This window comes from Macrobrachium nipponense, chromosome 21, assembly GCF_015104395.2.
Source record: "Macrobrachium nipponense isolate FS-2020 chromosome 21, ASM1510439v2, whole genome shotgun sequence".
In the NCBI taxonomy this organism is placed as follows: domain Eukaryota; kingdom Metazoa; phylum Arthropoda; class Malacostraca; order Decapoda; family Palaemonidae; genus Macrobrachium; species Macrobrachium nipponense.
Genome location: NC_087212.1, coordinates 18686098 through 18708249, shown reverse-complemented (window position 1 = coordinate 18708249; position 22152 = coordinate 18686098). Strand labels below are relative to the sequence as shown.

At 43.9% G+C, this 22152-nt stretch overlaps 1 protein-coding gene across 6 annotated transcripts in view; it reads right to left on the bottom strand.

Annotated features, from left to right (window-relative positions):
- LOC135197820 (FHIP family protein GJ17503-like) overlaps positions 1-22152 on the bottom strand; it is a 246217-nt gene that overhangs the window by 143894 nt on the left and 80171 nt on the right. For all 6 annotated transcript variants that reach the window (XM_064224955.1, XM_064224954.1, XM_064224959.1 and 3 more), the window contains exon 4: positions 4946-5166. In XM_064224955.1, coding sequence (XP_064081025.1) covers positions 4946-5166 — 221 coding nt within the window. The remainder of the gene's footprint in view (positions 1-4945; positions 5167-22152) is intronic.

The window sequence follows — 22152 nt, the reverse complement described above, 5'->3', positions numbered from 1 at the left end:
TTGCCCTCTGAGAACTGGGTGTGCAGAGCCAACCGCCACAGGTTGCTGTTTTCGAATGGTGGAAGCTTGGATGAGTCCGGCACCGCAAAGGACTGCGGTGTGTTTCTGGACTGGAGGAATCCGGTCACCAATTCCTCCTGGGCCTGTAACCTCTGGGTCAGAGACATGATGGACTGACCCGAAGTCTCTAGGCCTGAGGCGAGCTGAGTGGACATCGATTCAAGCCTCGAGTCCACTACTTCGCTCATCTTCCACATGAGAAGATTCGCGAAAGCCTCCTCGTCGAAGCCAGACTCTGCCGGTCTGGCTTTGGAAGACTTAGCTCTCGACCCCTTGGGTGGGGGAGTAGCTTAAGCCACGGAAGTCGAAGGCTTGGGAGCCGATGACGACCTGGCAGAGCCTGCAGGGGAAGGCTTGGTTGGTTTAACCACCTTCGGGAGGGATCTCGTTTTCCAGGTTTTGACCTTTGGGATTACTGATGCCGACCTATCCCAAGTGGGGACAGACTTCGTAGGGAAGCCCTAGAAGGAAGGAGGAGAAGGAGTAAGACTTAAAGGAAGAGTACCTGCCTCACTTACCTCCCTACCTACCTCCTGTTCCTCAGTGGCCATAAGCTCTCAGTGTAGGCTGATGGCTGCCACTTCCTCTGTGACAATATCACACAAGCCCTCTTGTTCCTCGAGGTGGGGGTGGGGGGGGTTGTTGTTGTTGTTGTTGTCGAGTCTCCTGGCAGATGTGCTCGATGATGGGAACCGCCACTGCTGCCGGTACTGCTGCCAAAACTGGAGCGTTAGCGTAGAGGAGAGTGCACAGCTCTTCCAACAGCACGTAAGGTTGGCCGGATTTCATGTTCCTGCCGAAGCCCCCTACCCAGGCCTTAAGGGCTGCCATCGAGGAAGACTTGAGCGCCAGATCAACCTGTAAGAAATAACCAAATTAGGTTCCCCAGTGTCGGGGAATTTTCCCCAAATCAAAAGTGTAACAAAAATTTCACAGAAACATTGAGGCGAGTATGTTACCAACCGACTCATCTGTTACGATCTTAACCAGATCGTAGCACACCGCACAGGCTTCCGGGTGCCAAACCGCACTTTCCTCCACACGGATGGCGCAGTTGGCATGTGACCGGCAGACCTCATGCCCATATGGCCTATACAGAACGGCCAGACAACCCGTCACCTGACAACGGACCATCTGTGAGTTGAAAAGGCAAATGAGTATCGTCAGATAATGCTGCTGGAGTTAATTCCGGCGGTATGAGTACACTTCAACTAGATACTTAATCAGTTAAAAGGCAAAATCGGGTATAATTTTCAACTTACTTGTTATTAATAAAGCTCTGGATGTCTCCGCCTGCTCCGGAATCCATACTTGGGATCGTCAAAGCTATAACAAGCGGAGAGGGCCTGATACGAGCAGAACAGGGAAACAAGGTAAAACCTAAGCCTGAGTCTGATCGCACCGAAGCAGAGTAATGAAACCTAACCAATTGTAGGCGCATTCTCTGAGCCCAGTTCCGCCTACACCGGAGTGGGGAGCAGCGACAGCATAGAAGATGAAAAACAGAGCGGCGGGAACAAAGGCACGTGAAACTCCGGTGTATACTTTCTGGCGTGTGTGATGGTAGACCACACTTCGTCGGAACAAATACGGGCCCAGAGATATACCAACATAGGCTAAATAAAACATTCTCTAACATAATCTCTAAAAGACTTCGCCTACTCCGGAATCCATAATCTCGTTATCACAATAGTAAAAGCCGGCGGGGTCGGGCAGATACGAGCAGAACAGGGAAATTAGGTAAAACCTAGGCCTGAGTCTGATCGCACCGGGGAAGAGAAGCAATTCTAAGGTAATTAGAAACGCAGCTCTAAGCCCAGTTCCGCGCCCAACATGGGTGGGGAGGCAGCGATAACATAGAGGAGAACAGAAAACAGAGCGGCGGAGCAGTGGTACATACAATCCGGCATATAGCCTACTGGCAGGTGTGATGGTAGACCCCACCTCGCCAAAGGACACACAGGCCCGGAGACATATCAATAGAGATTACAAAATCTACTAATCACCCAATCTCCTCCAACTAATCCCCTGGATTAAGCTGTACGCTCTAGCTTTCGTTCATCGTTAGGATTACTTGAGCAGCGAGCTAGCTAGGCAGCGCCGGAACGAGTCCGGGGCGGGGGTAGGGGGGGGAGTGTCTGGAGGAGAGTGGACGAGTCGTGATCGCCTGGCCACAGCAACCAATCAGTGACCAACCACCTCTCGGGAGCCGTAACTAGCCTACCACTAAAGGGGCAGAAGATGGTAGGCCAACTGACACCCTAAAGGGGGCAAAGGCCAAGGCTACACACAACAAGACAATTCATAAAATAATTGATGAGGAATTACTGGAAGAATTGCGAAAGGAGGGAGGGGAAGGCACCCTGCTAAGAACCCAGTCTAACCCTCCGAGATCGGTACAGATCCGGTCAGGTAGGCTAGCATGGCCTCCAAAGGACGTCATGAAGAGGACGGATAGAACCTAACAACCTTCCAAAATCGAATCTTTCGATCTGGTCAGGTACGTTAGGTCTAGGCCCTACAAACATAACACGATAAAGACTCTCTGTCCTGGACCACCCTCCAAGCAAACATAACTACCTGGTCGGGAGGCGGTAAGGTTGGGCCGAAAGGGTGGAGGGGCCTACCATCCAAAAGCTAGCCTAGGTCTGGTCGGGTAGGCCAGGGAAGGACATCGCGAAAGACTTCCAACCTCAACAAAAGAAAACAATTATCTGGATAGTTTATCACAAAGGTGCATATAATCAAGTGCATTACTGACTAACATCGAAAAACACACTAAAAGTAGTATACATGCATGAATACCGCGAGAGAGAGAGAGAGGAATCGCCCTCTCCCAAAAACTGGCGTACTGCTAGGCTAGCCTAGAAGCCAAAAACACACTACTCACGCATAACATATTTAGTATAAAATCGTATGTACGAAGGGAAACCAACACGCTCCTGAGGGGCTGAGGATAACAAAGGGTGCCCCAAAAGGCTAAAAACGAAAGATAAACGTAAAAGAAGAGGCCTCAGAGTACGTCAGGAGCGAGTTGGGCCCTACAACGTAAGGATAAAACTCTTAAAACTAATGCTCCAGAAAACGACAGAAGCAAGAATAATGAAAAGGCATACAAAAACATTAGGCTAAAGGTGAAATGCTAAACAGTGGACAAAATCCATCACAAGATGACAACTGGGAAAAATACCAACGCCGCGAATGATGCACCCAAAATGGCGGATATAATGAGCGTCACCCCGGTTCGCGAGAACAAAGGGACTTGAAAAGGGGCTAAAAATGGATGCATCGTGCCCTCACGAGATACAAAAACGAAAAATGGAATACTCAACTTAGATGAAGAAGCTTGGGGCTCTACGGCAGACATGCTTCGCCAAAAAACAGTTCTAGAGGACAGCGAAAAAAACGCGTGCGAACACTAAGCGTGCTAATACAGGAATGAAGCTTTTGGGCAGAAGTTGTAGTAGAAGCAAGCGGAAGGTAGACGTAAGGTAGACGTTGTAACGGCACCTATCTAGAGAGGGGTTTTGAGAGGAGTCTTCTAATTGGCAGAATATCTGTGGTAGTGACTTCCATTCGCCCTTGTGTTATACCGACACCCTAATTGGGTGAGCGAGCTGGAGGTAGTAACTTCAGCATTCCATTTAGCTTTTTTCTCTGGTATATTTAGCATCTATTTATACCTAGAAATGTGTGCTACAGGGACATTTCACCGGCCGACACAGGCTGAACCCAGAAATACCTAAAAATACCTTATTTTTATAACGAATATTTTTGACAACATCCGTAAAACTGATTCACCGCCAAGCAATTGCACTGTTAACTGCGGGCTGCCTTTAGTTTGTAAGTTATTTAAATGGTTATATTACTGTGGTCAAATATGGATCAGTGCACCTATCCACTACAACAGAAAAGGCTGCAGCACTTGAATCAGCCATAACTAAACAAAAAATGCTATTCTGAAGTAACGAAAGCAAATTATCAGCTTGAACCTAAATTGACTTCCAGCAAATAAATCATTTGCTAACAACCGATGAAACAGTGCTTACTTGTGTGAGTGGCAAAAGTAGAATGAAGTCACCCAGCTATTGTCATTACCAGACAGATCTGTGCAGTGGGCAGGGCTTGTCACCTACACTGTGCAACAGAAGTGTTAATGCAATATTTTGAATTTAAGGTTTGCTGCGAGAGGCTAAAGTATTTGCCGCGATAGGCCAAAGTATAGCTTAAGTAATTACTTAGTAAGCTACTTATAAGAAATGACAATTTTACAAATTATAACCAAATTTTTGTCCAGGATTTGCTACTAAGACTTGATATTCATTGATGGTTGAAAAGTGAATACTAATCCGCCCTGCTTTCTACAATTGGATCATGGGGTTTTCATCCACTACAGATGACTGGGACCAACATTTACTCTCATTATTCATATCATTCAATTAAATGGAAGCAAACTTAAAAACTGAATACCTTCAGGCAAAGGTACTTTTCCCCTCTGCTGCATACTTCTATCATAATAGCAGGTAACACTTAAAAAGGCCAAAAAATACAGATTATGGTAAGCTATGAGTGTTTGCTGCTTTTAATTTTCATATAAGAAATTTTCTGTAATGAAATAAATGTCAACTTCATAACTATGAACTAAATACTGAAATAATGTTTCACTGGGAATCTGAACAGAACACATGTACTTGGAGCACACATTGTTGCTGAATGCTAAAAGATATCAAAGAAGATATTATAACTTCAAATAAAAATATCAGTGCGATGATTACAGTAATTTACAGAGATTTAAACTTATGAAATTTACAAAGCTTTTAAAATTTGCTGATTATGTTTTAAACAAAATATATTTCTTTCTTAAAAGCAATAGTATGGTACCTACTTAGTTGGTCCTTGATCATTGGAGAACTGAAAGAAGAAATCTAGTAGTTGATGATTATGCATAAGAGATACACACAGTTGATTAAGAAGCACAACCAAACGCTTCTCAACCTCTACAGGGACACAACCACCACATGCAGCTAGAAGTCGCAATAATGGACGGATAATAGGCTTGTACACGAGAATTTCTTGTCTGGCATGACTTAAAAGTTGTTCGTGAACCTGATGAAAAAGTAATGGAAATGGTAATAAAATCCCTCACCCACAAATAATGCATACAACTGTCATTAGTATACCAACCTTTTGAAAATGATTCACCTTGAGATTATCTATCAATAAACATGGGTTACTTATTTAACATAGTCCAATTCTGAATCAAAATTCATACTTGCATTCAACAATAAATCTCATTTTAACTTCCAATTTTTATGATGAAAAATTCTTTCCAGCTGACAGTTTAACTATAACCTACTATTAATAACCATCTCAAACGTATACAGGCATTCCCCAGGTATCGGCGGAGGCTCCGTACTCAGTGGGTTGCTGATAACCAAAAATCACCATTAACTGAAACTCAGCAATCTATGGCGCTTATGGCGCCGAGTTTCGGTTAATGGTGCCTCTGTTAGGTATGTTAGGGTGCCAAAACTATTATTGGCACCTTATGGCGCCAATAACCGAAAATCGGCCCATCATAGCATGATAAATTGCTGATTTTATGGCGCTACACAAGCACCACAAAACCGATCACCATTAACCGAGACCATGGATAACCAAGGACCGCCTATATGTCATAAATCATAGGAAGCAATTACAATAGACACAATTGTCATGTTAAAAATGTCAACAAATAAGTAAAATCAACTACTATAGTATAACAAATAGGTATACATACAGGAAGTCCCCGGTTATCGGCGGGGATTCCATTCTTGGAGGGGTGCTGATAAACGAAATCCGCCATTAACCAAAACTCGGTGATTTATGGCGCTTATGGTGCTGATATTCGGTTAATAGCACCAACAACCAGTTAATGGCTCCTCTGTTAGGTATGTTATGGTGCCATAACTATTATTGATGGCTTATGATGCCAATAACTGGAACTCAGCGTGTTATGGTGCCATAAATAACCGATTTTATGGTGCTAGATAAGCCCCATAAAACTGGATCGCCATTCACCAGGGACTGTCTGTGTGTATTGTATTTCCCGGCATCAGGGAAGCCCTTTTTTCTTACATAATATTGGTAGTTATTTACCATGCTTACTAGGGGCTAAAGGTTATGCCTTTTAATAAACTTATTCTCACCTCAGAGGCTAAACAGTAATCTGAACTCATGTATATGACCTTTGAATAAAATGTATAAATTATATCACGCTAAATTAGTAAAAATATAATCAAAATATATAAATCAAAATACTATATATAAATTATAGTACCAAAGATTTATTCCTGTAACAGCAAATTACGGTAGATGAGGCAATGAAAACGTAGTAATTTAACGTTCAATATTATACAGTATATTACAAGTACACCTTATATTACCCAAATTGCCATTATCCAGGACTCGACATTATCCAACACACCATGGACCTTACCCCCAAAGATATATGATATAGTATGTAAATTTCAAAAAAAAATTTAAATCATAATTTTTAAAAGTAAACTGTATTTTTCCTAACTATACAAACCTGAGGTCCTTTACATTAGGAATTGCTTAACAGCAAAGCTGAAATACAGCCATTAAAACTTGAACTAGATAGTTAGGCAGAAATTACCAACCAGTATGCAGGGAGACCCACCTGCCTGGATATAAACATTCCACTTTGCCTTTCAGCTGGGTTTCAGACTGAGGGGTGGCATGAGGTGGGCATTAGTGTAAAGGACCTCAGTTATCAGCAGGGGTTCTGTTCCCGAGAGGGTGCCGATAAGCGAAAACCACCATTAACCTAAACTATGTTATTTATGGCGCTGTTAACCGGTTATAGCACCATAAGGTCTTATGACCCTGATAACTGGAACTCGGCCTGTTATGACGCCATAAATTGCCTGTAATTAGAAAAAGTAGAACTCACTATTTTCAAAAAGGTTGGGAAGAATATTAAGAGCTGGAGGCATTAATGCAAAGATCCTAGAAGGGTTTGACTTATTGCCAGTTTCCTTCCTCCCCTTGTAAGAGGAAGGAGCAGGATTGCTTCTATGATTCTAACAAGAAAAACAGAAAGGAAGCTAGATGTAGAGACTTACCACATCAGGCACCAGTCTAGCAAGTCTACGTTCAAGTCTTATTCTCAAGCCAAAGGAAGAGAAGTAGAAGGACGGGGGAGGAGGAGGAGGAGGAGAGGCCAGTCACTCTAAAATCCTTTTAACCACACACCTTAGGCAAGATGCAAACTTAACTCTTAAAGGAGCAGGGTAAGAAAACACAACTTCTTGAACAAACACCACAGGTCCAAGGAAAAGTGTTCCAAGGACTTGAGCAAAGACCAGAAGGAACAAGACATGAATGTGGTCCTGATGGAACCACATCTATTTTCCAGTGCAACGTACTCTTCAGAATGCAAGGAAAGGACTAAGGCATTAGTACTGTGCGCTTTCAGGGAAAGCATGCAGGTGATGTCACCAGCTGCAGAGATCCTTGTACTGATCTCACATGACCAAGAGAAAGACATGTCCTTGGACACTTCTGGAGAATTGTCTATACTCTTCGCCAATGCTGGAGAGAGACGAGATGCAGTCTTGAAAAACAAACTGTCTGATGATTCTCACAAGTGTGTGTGCTGATTATATATTGTATAATTGTTATGGGTATAGATAAGTGTGATTATATATTGTATAATTGTTATGGGTATTTTATGCATTGTTGAAATATGGTGGGTGTCCTATATATAGACAACATGTGGTAGATTCTAGAAGGTGTCTGTTGATGTATTTAAGTTGTGTTGTGACGTCATAGGCTGTGACGTCATAGACAAGATGGCGGCGGCGTCGGCAGGATGTAAACAATAACACGGGGCAGTAGAAAGCACGTGTTGGTGGTGTGTGGTTGGTAGGGGAGAGCTCTCTGTCTGGTAGGAGTTGTTTTTTGGGTCGTAAGTCTTGTGGTGCTGGTGTTTTAAGGTGATTTCTGGAGTGTACTGGAGTTGGAGAAAGCGTACAGGTGGGTAGATTATTCATTTTTATAGAGAAAGAAAGGAGTTAGGCTAGGCCAAAATTCAAACTGGTAGCAGAGCGTGGTTGATCAAAGATGCCTGGATCCGACAGTGAACAAAGGGAGACTACTAGATGGAGAAGGGAATGTCCTAGGTTTAGCAAAGGGATACAAGAAGAATACAAAGAATGGAAAGGTCAAGCCGAAGATTGGCTATTGTTGTATGGAGAAGATACAAAATACCCGGCGATAGAAATGAGAATGAGCTTAAAAGGGAAAGCCCGAGAGCTAGTGGAAGCATTAGATAAAGATAAACTTACTGGTACAGAGGGTCCAAAGTTAATCCTAGAGAAACTAGATAAAGCCTATCTAAAAGACTCGGTAATGGAGAATTACGGTAGAATAAAAAGATACCTTCTAATAAGAAGAGAATCTAGTGAAATATGGCGGACTATTTAATTAGATACGAGAAGGCAGCATCTGAGTGTGAAAGAGCAATGGGGAAAGGCGCGCTTGAAGGCGAAGTCAAGGGGTATCATGTAATAGAGCAAGCAAATCTCACGGAAAATCAAAAACAAATGGTATTATCGGCTTGTGGGCAAGAAAAGCTAGAGTACGGAACAGTGTCGCAAACAATGAAAAGACTATTTGAGGGATTAGGGACTAAAGAGGAACGGGAATGGTGGGGTTCGTCAGAAGGCAATGCCAGTTCTGGGAGAGGGAGGGAAAACCAAGATATCGGGGAAGATGGAACCGAGGAAGGGGTGGTAGAAATCCTATAAAGCAAAGAAGGGAAGGTAACAGTATGTGCAATATGCAGCTCAGAATGGCATTGGGCTAGGGATTGTCCTCAGAATTTTCATAATAGGAAGAAAACTGAAACAAGACTAGAAGAAAATAAGGTAAAAACAGAAAATGGGACAGAAGAAGAAGAGGTTTATGTAGGAGAAGTTAATAAAATAGTGAAGCATCATGGGAGGTGGTTGATGCAATTTTGGACACAGGGTGTAAATCAACAGTTTGCGGGGAATTATGACTAGCACGTATTGTCATGGATTTGAGTCAGGAAGAGTTGAGGAGAATGAGGGACACTAGGACAGAGTCTAATAAAGTGTTTAATTTTTGGTGAGACATCTTATAAGTCCAGAGGAATAATAAATACCTGTGATACTAAAAACAGAAAAGTTTTATTTGAAGACGGAAATTCTGCAAGGTGATATACCCTGGCTGATAGGTAAGCAAACCATTGAGTAAAATGGGTATGACCCTAAATTTGAAAGAAAATTGTGTCATAGTAGAAGTATTAGGGGGAATGAAAGTAGAGTTAAGAGAAGACGAACAGGGTCATTTAAGAGTGCCTATAAGGAGGAGGAAGGTAGAAGAATTATTACTGGAGGGTTGGAAGGGAAAGAATCCGAGGGAAATTAAGAACACAATGAAGAAATTACATTTACAGTTTGGTCATGGAAGTGGAGATAAAATATGGAAGCTAACAGAGGAAGCACAATGGAGTAATGGGTTAATCGAAAAAAGAAAAAAGAGGAAATAAGAAAGTTACTAACGGAACTGATTAAAAATTGTGAGGTTTGTAAAAAATACAAAAGAAACCCCGCCAAACCGGTAGTAGGCTTTTCTTGGAGTAAAACGTTCAATGAAGTCGTAGCGATGGATGTGGGAGAGATAGAAGAGAGAAAGTTCTTGGTAATAGTGGATATGGCAACGAGATATTGTCAGGCCTGTTGGATAAAAGATAAGAAACCAGAAACTATAATAAAGATACTTTTTGAGTGCTGGTTTGCTATATTTGGAGCACCCTCCAAAATATTGTCAGATAATGGGGGAGAATTTCAAAATGAAAAAGTAAGGAGGATGGCAGAAAAATGGAATATTAAAGTATTAGCCACAGCATCAGAATCTCCGTGGAGCAACGGATTATGTGAAAAGACCGTAGGCATGATCAAGGGAAGTGTAAGGAAGATGATGGAGGAAGAGGAAGTAGATTGGTCCCTAGCTTTGAAATGGGTAGTGAGTGCTAGGAACTGTTTAATGAATAATGGAGGTTTCTCTCCCAACCAATTAGTATTTGGAAAAAACCCTTCACTGCCTAACCTAATAGGAGAAGAAAGTTCTAGTCCTGCAAGCAGAGAAAAAGGGATGGAAGAGGGTATGGTAAGGGACACACTGAATGCAATGCACAAGGCCAGAGAAGCATTTATAAAAAATGAGTCCTGTAATAAAATAAGAATAGCGCTAAACAAAAACATCAGAGAACATAAATTTGAAGAAGCAGTGGTAGGAGATGAGGTATTCTATAAGAGGGAAAATGAAAATGAATGGAGAGGACCTGCTCAGGTAGTGGGAGTATCGGGGAAAACAATAATAGTCAAACATGGGGATTCTTTAAGAGAAGTAGCTAGGATACATGTGACAAGGATTCAACGACGATCACCAGATACAGAAGAGATATCGGCTAGAATAGATAAATCCCATGGGGTGAAAGGTAGGTCAGATGGCCCAAATGAAGGGAAAGTAGATTGGCTGGAAGGAGAGGAGATAATGGGTGAGAGAAGGAATGCAGACACAGAAGAGACTATAGAAAGAGAGGTGATAGAGGAAACAGTGGAAGATAACGGGCAAAGTGGGTCAATAGAAGCGAGTTAATGGAAGAGATACCAAAATTCAAAAAGGGAAATAGAGTTAGGGCTATAAACAATGATACAGGACAAGTAGAAGAATGGACTATTTTAGGTCTTGCAGGAAAAAGATCAAGCCAAGCATGGGCTGATTCGTACAATATACGAGACTCACAGTCAGGTGACAAAGGGTGGGTTAACTTGAGGGATTATAGTCAGGTAGAAAAAATTGAGATGAAGAGGAGGTGTTGCTGGGATTTGAAAATAGAAGCATAATGGAAGCTAAAGAAAAAGAACTTCTAAGTTGGAGAGATAACCAGGTATATGAGGAGGTAAATGATGTTGGACAAAAAGCTATATCTACAAGATGGATAGTAACTGAAAAGATAAAAGGGGGGGAAAGGATATGTAAAGCAAGATTGGTAGCTAGAGGGTTTGAAGAAGAAATGGCTGAGTGGGAAAAGGATGCTCCCACATGCAATGCTGAAATTTTAAAATTCTGTCTAACCATAATAAAGGTGAAAAATTGGAATTGTTATACATTGGATGTCAAACTGCATATTTACAAGGTGACGAGATACAAAGAGAAGTGTACTTGAAGCCACCAAGGGAAGATGGTTGGAGGGGATTATGGAAGTTGAAGAAAACAGTCTATGGGCTCAAGATGCAGCAAAAGCATGGTATTGTAAAGTGGTGAAAGTAGTGAAGGAGCTTCAAGGTGAGAGAAGTAGACTAGAACCTAATATATTCTTTTGGAAAAAGAACAATAAATTGGAAGGCATTTTGTGTACACACGTAGATGATTTTTGCTACGGAGGAACTGAAGGATTCTTAAAGGAAACGATTGGGAGATTGAAAGGGAAATTGCAAGTAGGAGAACAAGAGAGTAAAAGGTTCAAGTATATAGGAGTAGTAATAGAGCAGAAGGAGAATAGATTTTCCCTTAATCAGTGGCAGTATATAAATTCCATAAGAGAACCAGAGGCTAGAAGATATACGGGTAATAGAGTGCTAGAACAAAAAGAGTTAACAGAGTACAGATCAGTGGTAGGACAGCTGAATTGGGTATCACTACACACGATGCCAGAAATATCATATGATATTAGCGAATTAAGTAAAGCATTTAAAGAAGGAACAACTCAGGATATGAAGAAACTTATTAAAATTGTGAGAAAAACTAAGAGCATGATGGGCGAAGTTACAATAAGTGAGATGGAAGAAGAAAGGGTTTATTGGGAAGGCCTATGCAGACGCTTCATTTGGAAACATAGAAGATGGCCATACTCAACTGGGTTATATTATTTCTTTGACAGATGGGAAGAGGAGAAGTCCCATATGGTGGAAGTCTAGGAAATCCAGGAGAGTGGCAAAATCCACCATTGAGGCTGAAGCCCTGAGTGTTGGGGAAGCTGTAGAAGGATTGATATATTTCAAGCATTTGTGGGAAGAGGTAGTAGGAGGGAGAAATTTAGAAGCCTTGGTTAACACTGATAGTAAAACACTAATGACCGCCATCAAATCGAGCACTGGTGTAAGTAGCAAGAGATTAAAAATAGATATTGCTGCAATAAGGGAAACCATTGAATCCGGGGAATAAAGGAGGTGAGATGGATAAAAGGAAAGGAGCAAGTGGCTGATGTATTAAACTAAAGCAGGAGTTTCAGGGGAATGTATTAGAAATTATGTAGAGGGTAAAGAGTTGGAGGACGAAGGAAATTAAGAGGGGAATACTAGGTTAGGAAACAGTCGGAGGGGAGGGAGAAAGAGATAAGTGTGATTATATATTGTATAATTGTTATGGGTATAGATAAGTGTGATTATATATTGTATAATTGTTATGGGTATTTTATGCATTGTTGAAATATGGTGGGTGTCCTATATATAGACAACATGTGGTAGATTCTAGAAGGTGTCTGTTGATGTATTTAAGTTGTGTTGTGACGTCATAGGCTGTGACGTCATAGACAAGATGGCGGCGGCGTCGGCAGGATGTAAACAATAACACGGGGCAGTAGAAAGCACGTGTGGTGGGTGTGTGGTTGGTAGGGGAGAGCTCTCTGTCTGGTAGGAGTTTGTTTTTTGGGTCGTAAGTCTTGTGGTGCTGGTGTTTTAAGGTGATTTCTGGAGTGTACTGGAGTTGGAGAAAGCGTACAGGTGGGTAGATTATTCATTTTTATAGAGAAAGAAAGGAGTTAGGCTAGGCCAAAATTCAAATGTGCACCCTAAATGAGAGTCAAATGCCATTTAAGAGACCTGAGGTCCTTGTGAAGGTGAGACTGAGAGAAGTTTCTCATAAGTAGTTGAGTCTCGACTAAGGAGAAACAATACTAGTACATATGTGAAAGACTAGGGTAATTGTGGCCCTATGACTATTACAACTGAATCAAAGAGAAGTTAACTCTCATGATGCTGATCAGAGAAAACGTCCCATCAACGACACCAACCAGTGAAGACAGCTCTAATGCCTGGAATGTTACAAAGGACTGAAAGAGTTACACTCTGCTCCCCCACTTTTACACAGGAAGAGGTCCCAGAACCTGCCACAGAAATGCAAATAACCCCTCTAAAAATGCTTATAACTGCCAAATACCCAGTAACCTCTTAAGCTAAAGTGCTTATAACTGTCTAGTCTAACATTTCACTGCTTAATTTGATAGATAAAACAAAAATCTATCTTAAATCATGATACTTAAACAATTTAATATTATTTCAAATAAAAATACACCCCAAACCAGCTCACAACACCCAAAGTAACATGAAATTGTTCTTATGGATAAATAAAACATTAAAAAGGTTTTAATAACTTGCAAAAGTCAAACTATACACAGGATGGTGAAAACTCCCACACGTAAACAATGCCACCATTGGGTGCAAGTGTACTGTAAGATACAGTCATTTCCTTTAAAAAAAACCTTTTGGATGAAACTTCCTCTATCTATCCTCTGCCAAAAAAACCTTCAAACTCCTCTATATCATCCTCCATGAAGAGTTCTTCTACTGAAGAGAGGCTTTGGGAACCATTGGAGGTTTTGGGAACTGGCGGATCGTGCGTGTCTTCACTCCCGTTAGGCCTAACAAACTTGGTTACGAGCGCTTGTCTCAGTTTCTTTGTCTGGCACGTTCATTATGTAATCGTTTTCATATAAATTTATTCTAAAATAAAAAAAGAATTGATGAAAATTCAAAATCTGATATGAAATTACAATTTCTTAAAAAGAAATAATAAAAATTAAAAATTCAACAGGAAATGACAGTTTCTTGAAAAGTTTAGATCAAACGATTCTCTCTCTCTCTCTCTCTCTCTCTCTCTCTCTACTTCTCTGTTAATCACTTTTACTAGTCATTTTCATCAAAACTTATTTCAACAATAGAAAAAATAAATGACCAAATGCCAAAAGTTAGTCGAAAGTTAACATAGAAAAAAATTTCTTACTTCATGTTAAGCAATAACGGATTTCAAGTTGTCGACTGCTGCCAAAATGGAAGTTGCTCTTTCCTTTGTCTTTAACTTAGGGGCTAGTGTTTTAGTTTCGAGAAAATAGGTCTTCCTCTTCGACTTCTAGGCAGATGCATACATGAAGCGGATGATCAGAATACACTTCGCAGATCTAAATAATACGTATAACAATGGTGATGACACCGATCATTCATACACATTGCACTATGATCTCACAAATGCGTGAGACAGAGCCTTCCGTCTTAGCTAATGGCTGAGCAGGAAATATTTCTCTCGCATTCCCCCTTGGAGGAATACTAATAGTATTTTTTCCTCCAAGCATTCCCCACACCCCTTCTCTCAGATACCAGCAAACTGGATCCCCCACCCCCAACCCTTAAATACTTGAAAAGAAAATAGATTTGATAAGTTTTGTGGCACGTGACTTTAGACTTTGAACGACTTTGCAGATACAGAAAACCTATTTTTGAGAACTAGCGACCGCATAAAAGGGGAATCGCACAATTCAAACACGCATAATTCGGGTCAGGACTGTATATATACACATATATACAGGTGGCCCATGGTTAACGGTGCAACCACATAGCGGCAAATCAGTTTTACGGCTGTTGTCAAAAATATTAATTAAAAAATAAGGTATTTTAAGGTATTTTTACGGCACAATTTTCGGTTAACAGCGCCGCTAGCGCCATATGTCTAATGAGTACATAAATTTGTAGAAATACTGTTCAGACCATAAAGGTTGTGCAAATGACATTAAAAAATTTTCTTGAGTTATTACATAGGTACAGTGGACGCCCCGTATTCGCGGATTTCTCTGGGGAACGTTTCCCTGCGTTATTCGCGGAAAATTCGCGCATTCGCGGTATTTTTCTATAATAAATATCCACAAACTCCTGGTTTCATTGATGAATTTCATCATAAAATGCACTTTTTGTGATAAAACTATTAAAAAAACCAAGTATAAAAATTTTTAATGGGTTTTTCTTGAGTTTTAACTAACAAAATAGGCTGTTTTTATTAGCATTTTCATAGGGGTTCCAAACATTCGCGGGTTCTAACTATTCACGGGGGGTCTGATACGCATCCCCCGCGAATACGGGGGGGACCACTGTATTAGGGTAAACTATATGCCCCTGACGCTGTTCTATGCCGCCACCTGCCACCCTTCCGAAAATATAGTTAAAAAAGTGCAAATTTAGCTATTGATGTGTCGATTTATAAATGTTCATGCTTTTGCTTAAAATGTGTATGAAAATGTTATTGTTATAATACAATTAAGTTTGTTCATACTTACCTGGCAGATATATATATAGCTGTATTCTCCGAAGTCCGACAGAATTTCAAAACTCGCGGCACACGCAGTGGGCGGCCAGGTGGTAGAACCCATTCCCGCCGCTGGGAGGCGGATATCAGGAACCATTCCCATTTTCTATTCATATTTTATCAGTGCCACTGTCTCCTGAGGGGAGGTGGGTGGGCACTTAATTATATATATCTGCCAGGTAAGTATGAACAAACTTAATTGTATTATAACAATAACATTTTGTTCATGAAACTTACTTGGCAGATATATATATAGCTGAATCCCACCTTCGGATGGAAGGGAGAGCAGAATAGGATTTGTAGGAAACTTAAATTAAGTAGATGATATACACCTGGTTCCTCACCTGTTAGCAAAGTAGACTCTGTGATTACTGTCACTTCAGCCTGCTTGTGCTTAATCAGAGTTGCCAGCCAGGTGGAGACCTGTAGTGCTGGTGCGCTCTGGATGCTCTGTCAACGGGGACGTGACCTCAATGTGACAAGAGCATAGAGCCATACAAATGAGGGCAACGAAGCAACTGACCACCACCTGACCAACTATCCAAGACCCCCTGAACACTAGGCTAAGAGATGGGAGGTCTTCACCAAAACCTCACCACAACAACCACAACAACTAAAAACTAACCTAAACCTAACTAAGGGATAGGGAGAGAGCTACCTTCAGCCCCCAAGACTGTGTCTGCAGAAACGTATGGCCCAAGAGAACAACAGTCCTCGTATATCGTTCTCACATCTCTCAAGTAGTGTGAGGCGAATACTGAATTGCTCCTCCAAAAGGTGGCGTCAAGGATGTCCTTGATCGACATGTTCCTTTGGAAGGCAAGCGAGGTTGCGACAGCTCTGACCTCGTGAGCTTTCACTCGCAAGAGGCTCAAATCGATCTGTGTGGAAGACGAATGAGCCTCTTTAATGACGTCCCTCAGAAAGAACGCCAATGCGTTCTTGGATAATGGTATATCGGGTCGTTTAACGCAACACCAGAGATTATCTGAGGGACCTCGTACTTCTTTAGTCTTGTGGACATAAAACTTTAGAGCCCTGACAGGGCACAGGACTCTCTCAGGTTCTTGGCCCACAAGGCTTGTCATACCCTTGATTTCAAAGCTCCTTGGCCAAGGGTTCGACGGGTTTTCATTCTTTGCTAAGAAAGTGGGACTCAAAGAGGCAGACAGCATTGTCCCCTTTGAAGCCCACTCTCTTACAAATGGCCTGAATTTCGCTAACTCCTCTTCGCCGTCGCCAGAGCAGTTAGGAAAAGAGCCTTCTTCGTCAAGTTCCTAAGAGACGCTTATGTAGAGGTTCGAAAGGACTCGACATTAACAGTCTAAGGACTAAATCCAAGATTCCAAGAAGGAGGCCTCGCCTGAGGTATCTTGGATGTTCTCAAATGATCTCAGGAGATCGTGAAGATCCCTGTTATCAGGACAGGTCTAGTCCTCTGTGACGGAAGACTGCCGCAGCATACTCCTTATATCCCTTGATGGTCGGGGGTGGGACAGCCAGCTTCTGTACATTCCTTAAAAATAGCAGGAAATCGGCTATCTGGCTCACAGAGGTAGTGGAAGAGGAAATTCCCTCCTTTCTACACCATGCCCTGAAGGAAGCCCACTTCGACTGGTAAACAGCTCTCGAGGACGTTCTCCTAGCATTGGCGATCGCCTTTGCAGCTGCTTTGTTTAAGAAAAAACCTCTCACTCTGGCCAGCTTTTCGATAGTCTGAACGCAGTCCAGACCCAGAGCGGAGAGGTTTCGGTGATATCTTGCGAAGTGGGGCTGTCTGAGTAGATCTTTCCTCCAGGGCAACGTCCTCGGAAAGTCTATGATGAATGACATTACCTCTGTGAACCATTCCTTCGCGGGCCACATCGGGGCGATCAGGGTCAACCTCGTCCCCTCCGATGCCGCGAACTTCATTACTACTTCCCCCCATGATCATGAATGGCGGGAAGGCATACAAGTCCAGGTTCGTCCAGTCCCAGAGCAGAGCGTCTATCGCGACTGCTCCCGGATCCAGCACAGGGGAGCAATAAAGAGGCAACCTCTTTGTTCTCGACGTCGCAAATAGGTCGACTAACGGACACCCCCACAGTCTCCAGAGCTCTCGACAGACGTCCTGGTGCAACGTCCATTCCGTCGGCAGGATCTGATCTTGTCGGCTGAAGAAGGTCTGCTCTGACGTTCTGGACTCCTGCGAAAATAAATCGTCAGGATCCTTAGCCGTCTCGCATCTGCCCACAGCAGAATCTCCCTCGCTAAATAAAAAAGAGGACGGGAGTGTGTACCTCCCTGCTTCTTTAGGTACGCAAGGGCCTGTGGTGTTGTCCGAGTTGACTTGGACTACTTTCTCTGCAACCTTTTGTTGGAAGAACTGTAGCGCCAGAAAAACCGCCGCTAGTGCCTTTACATTGATGTGCCAGGACACCTGTTCCCCCCTCCAGGTGCCTGACACCCCCCTTCCTCCTCCCAGTGTTGCTCCCCATCCCGACACCGAGGCGTCGGAAAACACACTAGGTCTGGGCTCAGAAGCTTTAGGGACAACCCCTCTCGAAACTTCCGAGGATCTAGCCCACCCATCTTAGATGGTTCTTCACCGATTTGGTGATGAAAAGGAAAAGGGTCGCATTCAGATCCTCGTCTGACTCTCCATTCGTCTGCTAAGAAAAACTGGAGAGGTCTGAGGTGGGTAGTCTTCCAGGGAAAGGGAAACAAACTTTTCCAGCGAGGAAATGGTTCCCAGCAGACTCATCCATTCCCTCGCCGAGCAAGCTTCCTTCCCCAGGAAGGCCGAAACTCTCTCTAAGCCTTGCAGCTGTCGTTCCTGGGACGGAAACGCTCGAAAGCCACTGAATCCATCTGAATCCCCAGATACACGATGGACTGTGTTGGGGTCAGATGCGACTTTTCGAGGTTGACCAGAAGTCCCAGGGACTTCGCCAAGGCCAAAGTGAAGCGAAGGTCCTTCAGACACCTTTCTTCTGACGATGCTCTGATCAGCCAATCGTCGAGATACAGGGACACTCTTATTCCTGCAGAATGTAACCATCTCGCTACGTTTTTTCATGAGCATGGTAAATACCATCGGAGCCGTGCTTAAACCGAAAACAAAGGGCTCGAATTGCCAAACTTTGTCCCCTTAGCATAAACAACTCAGACACTTTCCTTGAAGAGGGGGAATATAGCAGCGTGAAAGTATGCGTCCTGTAGGTCCAAGACACCATCCAGTCGACCCGGTCTTAAGGCTCCGAACCGACTGAGGTGTTTCCATCTTGAATTTTTTCTTTTCTACGAAAGATTCAGGCTGGCTTACGTCCAAGACTGGACGCCACCCCGACGACTGCTTTGGTACCAGGAAAAGTCTGTTGTAGTATCCTGGTGACCCCAGGTCTAAGACCTGCTCCACCGCTCTTTTCATGATCATTTGATCTAAAAGATCTAAAAGAACCCTGATGTTTCTCCCCTTGATACGACGGGGAAAGATCTCTGGGAGTCGTAGAAAGAGGAGGAGGGTCCACAAAAGGGGATCTTGTACCCCTGTTCCACTATCTTGAGGGACCACGCATCTGTATCTCTCTCTCTCCACGCACCCGCAAAGAACTTTAGCCTGGCTCCGACAGGCATCTGAAGGACTTTCTTCTCACTTAGTAGGATTTAGGTTTTGAAGGAACCTCTTCCTTTGCAAGTCTCTCTCCCTCGAGAGGCAGTCTCGAGGGAAGGCGCGCTACGAAAGGGTTTAACCTTCCTAGGAGGTCGTCCAGACGACGACGTGGTAGGGGACTGAGGGACGTCTTGAAGACTGGGCCAAGAGATCCTGGGTAGCCTTCTCTTGTAGGCTCACTGCCAAGGTCCCTTTACCATAGCCTGGGGGAAGAGATGGCTCGAAAGAGGTGCAAAGAGAAGCTCTGCTTTCTGCGATGCAGAAACAGACCTCGCTGTAAAATTGCAGAAAAGCGCTCTCTTCTTGAGGAAAGCAGTGCCGAAATGAGACACTAACTCTTCCGAACCATCCCTGACGGCCTTGTCCATGCATGACAACACATTGGACAGCTCCCCCAGACTCAAAGAATCAGGACTCCTAGATTGAAGATCCAGGACTCCTAGCACCAGTCTAGGAAGTTAAAGACTTCCAGAGTCTTTTAAACAGACCTTTCATGTGATGGTCGATCTCCGTTGGTGTCCATGAAATCTTAGCGGACGATAGTAAACCCCAAGGGATCTCTTCTGGGCGTCTACCAGACTAGCAAAGTCCCCTTGGGAAGAAGACGGGATCTTAACTCCTACTTCAGCTTTGGTCTCATACCAAATGCCGCCTTTCCCACTGAGTCTTGAAGGAGGAGGAAGGGCGAAAGTCGACTTGCCCTGATCCTTCCGACGTTCCATCCAATCCTGCAATTTCTTGAATGCTCTCTTAGTGGACAAGGAAGTCTTCATCTCCACCACTTCCGAAACCTTGCCCGACTTCGAAGACGCAAACTGAGAGGGAGGAGACTTAGGAGCTGCAGGCTGGAACTTCTCACCAAACAAAGAACGTAAAAGACGAACCAGCACCTTGTAGTCGGAAACCGACGAAACTGACGGCTGTTCTTCCTTCACTGAGTCCGACGACTACTAAGCTCTCCTTCCTCCCGAAGAGGCAAAGGAGATTGAACCTCTGGAGAGGGCGTGCGCCCAACGGGTCTAGCCTTCAACAAAGGCTTTCGAGGAAGACTAAAATCAGCCTCTTCAAAGCGACCGACCTTCTGTCGATCTTTAGAGCTCGAACCACGAAGAGCGTCCTGACCGCGCTGCGCGTCAAGAGAGGTTACTCTTAGTCTCTCTCGAGGAGCGTCCTTACGTTTCACGCTCAAGCGTCCAGCTTTCGCTTTCAAAGCGTCCTTCTGAGCGCTCTCGAAAGCCTTCTCCACAGGCAAAGCGTCAAGCAAAACATCCCGACGATAGTCTTCCAAGCGTCCTGCCGAGCGTCTTCAAAAGCGTCCTCCAAGGCGTCCTGTCGAGCGTCCTCAAAGGCGTCCGGACGTGCGGAGCGGGACAGAGGCGAAACGAGGAGACGGAGAAGGAACTGCCTCGTCCTCTTGCGCAGCTAGCGTCCTTCCTACATTTAGGCTCAACTGCTGCTGGGCGAGTCTTCCGAGCCATTAAGGCCGACAATTGGTCTTGAAGCGACGCAAGAATACTCTTACGTAGGTGAAGAACCGAGAGGAGGTGAAGGGCTGCGCCTGCGGAGAAGAAGAGGGGCGGGGGGACGCCTCCTTCCCTTCTCAAAGGTACAGCAACCTGCCTCTCCGAGGCGCGAGAGAAGCGCTCTCAGCGTCGTCCTCGGACGACGTCCTACCTCTCTTCTGAGGAGGAAACGCGTCATACGACGCAGGCGAAGACCGCAACGAGAGCGGAGAGAGGGGAGTAAAGCGCCCTCCCTAGGAAAAGTCCTTTTCAACGGACGCGAGTCACTCCGAGCGCTCCACCCAGCTTGCGCGGGGAGGGCGCCTCGGAGGACGAAAAACAGTCCTTAAGGATGCGAGCCTGAGCACGCTCCTTGGCAGCCTGGGAAGTAGCAACAGGTCCTGCCGAAGGGACGCCAGATCGGTGGGGAGCCCCCGTAACCCTCTTGCGGCTTTCGACATGCCCACTCCCTGAGTTCTGGGAGTCCGACAGAGGTCTAGACCTAGAGGCATTATGGGGCCGATCTGACGCCCCCTCCACAACACTAGGGGCACGATCACACACTTTACTCGAGCCGTTTTCAAGGGCCAACACTTTGGACTCTAGAGTGCGTAATGACTCTAGAATCAGAGAAAGGGCATTACCTTCTCCAGACACAGAACTAGGGCCCTCAGGCAAACAACACAGGATTAGGTGAAGCAAATTCTACTGGTGTTAGAATAGGAGAAATGTTACTTCCCTTACCTTTCGTAGAACCGCTCTTGGAGGAAGCCCTCCTGATCCTATCGCGCTCAAACTTACGGCGATAGGATTCATACACCTTCCATTCATCCTCAGTCAAACTTTTGCATTCAATGCAACGATCAACCAGCAAACAAACATGCCCCCTACACCCCATACATACTGTGTGGGGGTCTACCGATGATTTCGGTAGCCTCACCTTGCAATCACTTCTCACACACACTCTGAAGCTCACTGAACTTGATCCCGACATCACGTTCATAGAAAAGCCAATCCAAAATCCAAAAACAGTCCACTATTGCGTATGCCAATCCAACAATCCAGAGTCAAAACCAAAAGTCAATCCAGATACTTATAACGAGTCAAAATCCAAAAATCCTGGGCGGAGGTCTGTAAACAGGTGTTTACCGACCGGCGACAGAAAAAATATGAATAGAAAATGGGAATGGTTCCTGATATCCGCCTCCCAGCGGCGGGAATGGGTACTACCACCTGGCCGCCCACTGCGTGTGCCGCGAGTTTTGAAATTCTGTCGGACTTCGGAGAATACAGCTATATATATATATCTGCCAAGTAAGTTTCATGAACAAAATGTATTATGTATAGGGTATTTTTATTTCTGTACATAAATATGATACAAAGGCAGCTGACTTGAGACTGAACAAGGGAGTGTTGATATGTTGAGAAGAGAAGGAGAAGAGAGAGTTAAAATATTCCATATGTATGTAAAAGCAATAACAAATCATA